General features: G+C 36.3%; 1 protein-coding gene and 1 non-coding gene across 2 annotated transcripts; one reads left to right on the top strand and one right to left on the bottom strand.

Annotated features, from left to right (window-relative positions):
• Window positions 1–2,315: 2,315 nt before the first annotated feature.
• On the bottom strand, window positions 2,316–2,388 carry Trnat-agu (transfer RNA threonine (anticodon AGU)). Its single transcript has one exon. It is a non-coding gene; the product is annotated as a tRNA-Thr (tRNA).
• Window positions 2,389–3,952: 1,564 nt separating this feature from the next.
• On the top strand, window positions 3,953–6,626 carry LOC123557848 (uncharacterized). The gene is made up of 2 exons (XM_045349583.2): window positions 3,953–4,791; window positions 5,470–6,626. The coding sequence occupies exons 1-2, from the start codon at window positions 3,973–3,975 to the stop codon at window positions 5,845–5,847; spliced, it is 1,197 nt and encodes a 398-aa protein (XP_045205518.2). The 5' UTR covers window positions 3,953–3,972; the 3' UTR covers window positions 5,848–6,626.
• Window positions 6,627–6,884: the final 258 nt, after the last annotated feature.

Below are 6,884 nucleotides of genomic sequence, written 5' to 3'. Positions count from 1 at the left end.
GAAATAATGCACGGAGGGGCACCTGGGGTCTTCCTCCACCATAAAAGCAGGAAAGTCGCCATATGACATATATTTGTGTCGGTGCGACGTTAATCCCAACAAAATAAAATAAATAAACAATAACAAACTTCTGGAAAACGTAAAATGCTTTTTGACACAAATATGACAAAATGTCGTTTCTGGAAATATCTGCTTCACGGTCATAACATCACAAAAACTCTGCCAACACGAAGCCTACAACAGAGTATGAAATCGTTAGAAATTCCAATTTCTGACCTTTTGTGTCTTTTTTTGAGGATATACGAAGCTTCTAATGATAAACCAATATAAAACAGTAATGAATTTTACGTTTATTAACTTCTAATCCTGCTTATAGTGAAGGAATTGACAAACAATGTCGGGGGCAGCGACCTGAGGAACGGAGTTGCTCGTATTAATAATAAAGTCACAAACTTTCTTATCACATTGCATGACTGCAAAACCAGTTTAGCGCCAAAATAAATTCTTATTGTTGTATTATTTTAATGAAGCCCGTCAGCTTAATTCGATAGGGAGACAGCATATCTATAGATTGCGGGTTCGTGTCATGAGTTTGATCCCCAGGCGTATGTTTTCCGTGAGAACTTGATTATAGACATTTTGTCTGGAGTCATTTCGACCAAAACCCCTGAATCATGTGGAGAACTTTGCAATTATTTGCGGGGAACATGTTAGTAGTTGTACAGAATCCAGAACCACTGGTTATGTTAATGTTTTAGGGGAAAATTAAGACCTTTAACACAGTTGGAGATAACGAAATACTCCTTAGGTGTATCGTACTGTTTTTGGTACCAACTGAGTAGTTAACATCAGATTTTTTAGTAATTCTTAAGTAAATGTAGTCATGTGGAATAAAATCTGTGAAAAGTTCTTTAGGAAGTATTGAACAAAACCAAGCAACAAAATAGCAGACTCGGTTTGATTCAGTCTGCTCATGAGAGGTAATGAAACGTGAAACGCCCTTCACGCCCCCCCCCCCCCCACCCCCACCTCCTAGCCGGCTTAAGCGGAACTCTATTACAGTACGAATGAATGTTCTCCACGAACATATATAACAACACTGAGTCCAAGTACGGGGAGGAGTTTTACAGCCGCCACACGACACTTAAAGACATGTAAAATCATGAGTTTAAAATGTGTTAAAAAGATGAAAACATGCATAAAGATTTAAAATGCTACTCCTTTATATGCATCACCATGCTATGCATATACATTTTGGAGTCTAGCATGTCTGATCCCAAAATCATTGTTAATGCTTTGCAAATCATTGCATAAATGGTAACATATTTTCTCTATTGACCAGGCACTTAAATTGTAAACTTAAATTGTGTATACTTAAATTGTGTATACGTTGTAGGCTAACTGTTGTGATTAAGGAACGTAGCATTCCCTTTTGAATATTCATACTTGTTCCACTTTCCCCTTCACTCACCCCTCCCCCCTCACCCCCACACACACACACACCTCTACCCCCTACCCCTTCCTTCCCCTTTTCCTATATTTTGCATAAAATTAAAATGTACTTGTTGGATTTTTGAAGCAACCCGTCTATAATATTTTTCCGTTACAGCTTCTTTTTGTTGAGAGCCTACTTTGCAAATGCGTGGCTCTGTGGATGTGTTTGTGATGCTCTATGCTTCCGAGAAATCTACCCTTACCTAGTATCTTTTTTAATGTAGTGTCTTTAGAACAGATCATGAAGCTACAATTTTCAACATAAAAAGATCATTTCCTCTGAGTATTTGGACTGACGGGGTTTTATTTTCCTCATTTGTTTCAGCGGCCATTAAGCTTCTCTATTTTTAGAAAGTGTTAGTTGAGTGCTTGGGTACTTAAATAAGGTTTCTTCCTAATTCAAAAAGACAATATTTATGAAAAATAACTTGTTTAGTCTTTTTATATTATCGCTAGCATGAGCAATTTCAGATATCCATCACCTTTGAATGTTGTTTATCGATATGTCAACTATTTCATTGAACGTCTCTAAATATCCCAAACTGTTGACAAGATAGTTTGGAGTGCCTTATCCAATAAAGCAGACAACACTTTAGTAGTCTCACTCTGTTATAAAAAAAAATCAAACAGTACTGTACACGTAGACGTGTAATGGACTTAATCAAACATCTTTTATCTAATTAAAGAAACCCAAACGTGATTTCAAATCTACATTGAATTTTGTTATCTATCGAACGCGGTAATAGTCGCTCCACTCACAATAGTCGTGAGGTTAATCGTGGACATTTTTTCAAAAATCAAGTTTTGATAAAAATATCAAAAGGCTCCAGAGGGGATCGAACCCTCGACCTCCTGTTTACTAGACAGGCGCTCTAACCACTGAGCTATGGAGCCAGTCGTTAAAACTGGATAGAAAAAATTGTGACATGTGTCAAGAAATGTGCAAATCTTTAACAGTTCTCTCGATCTCAGCGAAATGTGTTTCTTGCGACGTATATTTTGATGAAAATATGCAAGGACGTGTCCACTGACACCAGTTCAGAAATAAAATGCCATTGCAACCCAAAGTATACTACGAGAACAATGGTATCCATCGGGAAAATATAGCAGTCGGGCATTTCTCACATAGACGCGCTGTTGGACAAATGAGTAATATGCATATTGAACAATTGGTAATGAATCTTCCATTGTGCACCAGTCACAATTTTTCAATGCTTCTCATCGCTGAGACTCTCCACGTATTTTATGTTTTCGTTATTGATTAAAGAAAAAGTATACTTATCCAGCAGGAAACATGCCACGCTTAAGTACTGATTTCTTTCTTTTTCTTCTTCTTTTTTGTTATTGTACATATGTACAAACAAATACTATGATTTTGAAACATTCATAACTGGGTTATAAAAATATTCTGTACATATGCTTCAATGCTGCGTTTAGCTTTTGTCCGTAATCATTGACCTAGCATTCGTTAATCTTGGCTTTGTCGTTATTTTACACGATTATTGTATCCTGAAAATATCTACACTCATTACAATAACGGATATAGTTAAACAATTGCACGGTAGCGTAGTGGTACGCTCTCCGACTTCTACGCACGTTTCCATGGGTTCAGATCATTTTCTTAATTCAGTGTAATGTAATTGTATCGATATTACTTTTATTCTTACATACAATAGTTTATTAAACATATCTGTTTCCTAGTGTACTGACGCCAGGTCCTTGAACTATCCATTTAATGAACGAACACTTGTCCGGTTCTGAAGACTTAAGTTATCGACATGTACGTAGCAGAATGTTGAATAGTAGAGTACATTGTATTTCTTTCAATAAATGACCGATAAATCATGATAAGTGTGACAATATTCTCGTCTGTTAGGTTTACAGATGAAATAAAAAAAATAATATGGTCACATAACCCACACACCCGAGATTGGTAGCCGAACGATATATCTGCACATGCGACATAATGCTAATAAAGAAATGTATATTATTGTTTTTTCAATAGATATATCTTTATATAGGTTCTGACACCGGACATTAATTGACGGAAACATGCGAAATATGCATAAGTGCTAGGTTAGTATTTACGGACAGTACTCATCTATAAAGGATTAGTTATTTGTTAAGGCTCAACAGATATAACTGCGTCTATGTTGGCGATGGTTTTATATATTTTCAATCCCTGGTGACTTTTCGTTAGTATGAAATGGTTGAACTTTCTATATAAGCTTTTCTTTAGGTGCACGAGAGCAAAACCAATGAAAATATATTTTTTCGCTCAAACACAAAAAAAATATAAAGAAAGGTTTGGTCCGGCCTCACTTTCTTCAGAAAAAAATTGGTGTGGCCTTAAAAACGAGCAAAATGTCAAACGTAAGAATACTTAAATCAATATAAACGAGATAAAAATGTAAACACACTTTTATCGGGTAGTTAAACACAGCTGCGCATTATCAGAGTGACTTAGTAGTTGTGAAGATGTCGTCAACATGTGAATCAATACCGGTACTTTATATTAAAGCATACAATAACTTTGATGTTGGTTTTAAAATTGGAAATACATTTAAGCATTTTATACAAGAGCATGTAACAACCAAAACAGCGGAATTACTATATTCTTTCTACAAAACTGAAGAAGGAAGGAAGCTGTATAATGCAGCTGTTGAAACAACGGAGAGATGTTATCCTCATATTGTGGAAGAAATTAAGGGAATGGCCGAAGGATCTGATGTGTCTTTCGAAAGACTATTTCTACAGGATATGGTTTCGGAGATACTTTTGCACCATTCGAACAAATCAAATGAGAAAGAAGTTGGCCATGACAGCGAAATTGCTGGGTGCACAGACATAATGGTGAATACATCAGATTGTAGAGTTCTTGCACATAATGAAGACTGGGGAACGGAGGTTGAAAACAGGATGTATATGGTCGATGTAGATCTAGACAAAAGCGCATTATGTGAAGTTAACATAAAGAACCAAGAAACTATAAACCAGGTAACTGCAAGACGAAACGAAAGGTATCTCGCATGCATATTTCCAGGGTATCTTGCTGGGAATACATTTTATGTCAATAAAACATTTGCCGTGTCAATAAATTCTCTCGTGCCAAAGAAAGTAAATCATGGCGCTGTGCCAGTTGATATACTTCTCCGTGCCTTAATTGGATGTGAAAGTATAGAAGAGTGTGTCGCTGTTATGAAGAACGATCCTGTGGGCTGTTCGTATGGAATAAACATCAACATTGCAAGCAGGAAGTCAGACGATATGTGGACGTTGGAAGTCTATCCAGATAATGTACATTTATGTTTCAATATGTATAAAATTATTTTGCATCATTTTAAGATATTTTCCGCTTCTCTCTTTCCTACCTTTATGATTACTTTAAAAAATGTATAACATATTAACGCACATTTCAACATATATTTTATCACTCCTTACATTTTATCCGAAGTTTGTTTACATTTACTCAGTACTTCATGACTGGTATCTTCAAAAGTACAACCTTCAGTGACGGTTATCTTCAAGGACATGTAATCTCCATAGAATAAATGAAGATAAAAGTTTGACATAAATTATGTATAGGAGTGAACTGGTAACGATAACTAGTAAACAACGTATTCTTTGTATGGTATTCCGGCATTATCCGATTTTAATGCACGTTAAACTGTATGTAAGTCCGAAGAATCAATAAACGGATCCATTACTTAAATTTCAGATAATTTAATGTGTATTAATGTTAAATGTACAGCATGTGTATATAATATTTTCCTAAACACGTTTTATATTCTATAGGCTAAAACGATCATAAATACCTTGTATATTTAAAAAGATCATATTTTACAGGTTGTATATTTAACAGGGTTAGATGATATTAAGCACATTGTATACCATAAACACGTTTTATATAACTTGATAAAACGATCATTAAAACGACAGGATAAAATGATCATAAACACGTGGTATCTTTTACAGGATATAACAGTCGTGGATGTGCAGCATATTTCATATTCAAACAGCGCCAATAGAGACTCGTACTACGTACATACAAATTATTACAAGCATGTTAAAGATGCGGAGGAGTCACCAGGATTAGATGGTACAAAAGCTAGAGAAGCAACTGCAAGCCAAATGTCTGTACCGACATGTCTCCAAGATGTCTGTAATATTTTGGGAGATACGTCCAGTACGATAGAGCCCATCTACCGAACGCCCGGGATAAGCTTTAAAATTATACATGTTGCAACAATTGCTTCTGCAGTGTTTGATATGAATGAAAGCGTTCTTCGTGTTTATCTTACGAATCCGAAAACTGCGAAACGTCCCTGTTTATCTCTGCCATTTGTTCAATAGCTGTCTTTATGTTTTATTCCAAATGCAGTTGTCATTTCTCTTACTTTTTGAACAGTTACAAATTACTGAATACAGGCCCGGTTCCAGAAATATTTGATCGGAGGGATGAGGTGGGGGCAATACTTTAGAACGAAGCTCAAAGTGCCGAGTGGGGGTAGATATAGGATGGGGAGGGGGGCTACGCTCGTATAAGATGGTCAGGGGGTCTTCCACTGTAATTTTTCTTAAAAAATTGGTAGGATTTGCAGCTTTTTGGTCTAAATTTTGAGGTATTGGTGGAGGTTCTCCCATCATTGTAGGGGATCAGGAGGTCTGTCCCTAGAAAATTTTGAAATATAGGTATGAAATGTCGGCCTCTGGTGCATTTTTGGATCTAAATGTTTAGAAAATATCAGTTCTTACTTCGATGAGTATAGGTCACTTCTCAGCCAACTGGTTGTGTGTGTTGGGGTTGGGGGAGTGGGGCATGGACCCCCTGGATCTGGGCCTGAAATATTACATACGTACATGTACATTGTACCAGCTTAGGAATAAATATTTCATAAACCTACCAACAACAATTTCTTTATCATCCATCCCTTTCTCATTTCTCATTCTGCGTGATTTCTGAAAGCAAGAGGTGATATTCAGCATTATACATTCTGAATAAGTTTATCTCATTCATACTGCGTTACTGTCCAATATATTTAAGTACTGAACATTATGTTTTCCGTATAGAAAGATGCAAATTTTTTCTCGAATTATTACGTTTTATGGTAGAATATGGCGGCAAATTCAGAACATTTCGTTATGTCGCGCGCTCAAACGTACCATAGCAACATATTTATATATTGTCTTAGTGTGCGCGCTAACACGATCAAATAAAACTAACACTGAACCATAACTTGATATAGAGCGCAACAGAACAAAACATTTTATTTCGCGTTTGACTGGTTGCCATTGACAACATTTCGATTCGGCGTGTTGGTGAGCGCGCCTAGACGAAATAAGATGTTTTGTGATGCCGTGCCGACAGCTATGTTGCATATTTTATTGTG

Source organism: Mercenaria mercenaria, chromosome 5 (assembly GCF_021730395.1).
Source record: "Mercenaria mercenaria strain notata chromosome 5, MADL_Memer_1, whole genome shotgun sequence".
In the NCBI taxonomy this organism is placed as follows: Eukaryota; Metazoa; Mollusca; class Bivalvia; order Venerida; family Veneridae; genus Mercenaria; species Mercenaria mercenaria.
Note: the sequence above shows the minus strand (reverse complement) of the source record. Positions and strands in the feature narration are given on the sequence as shown.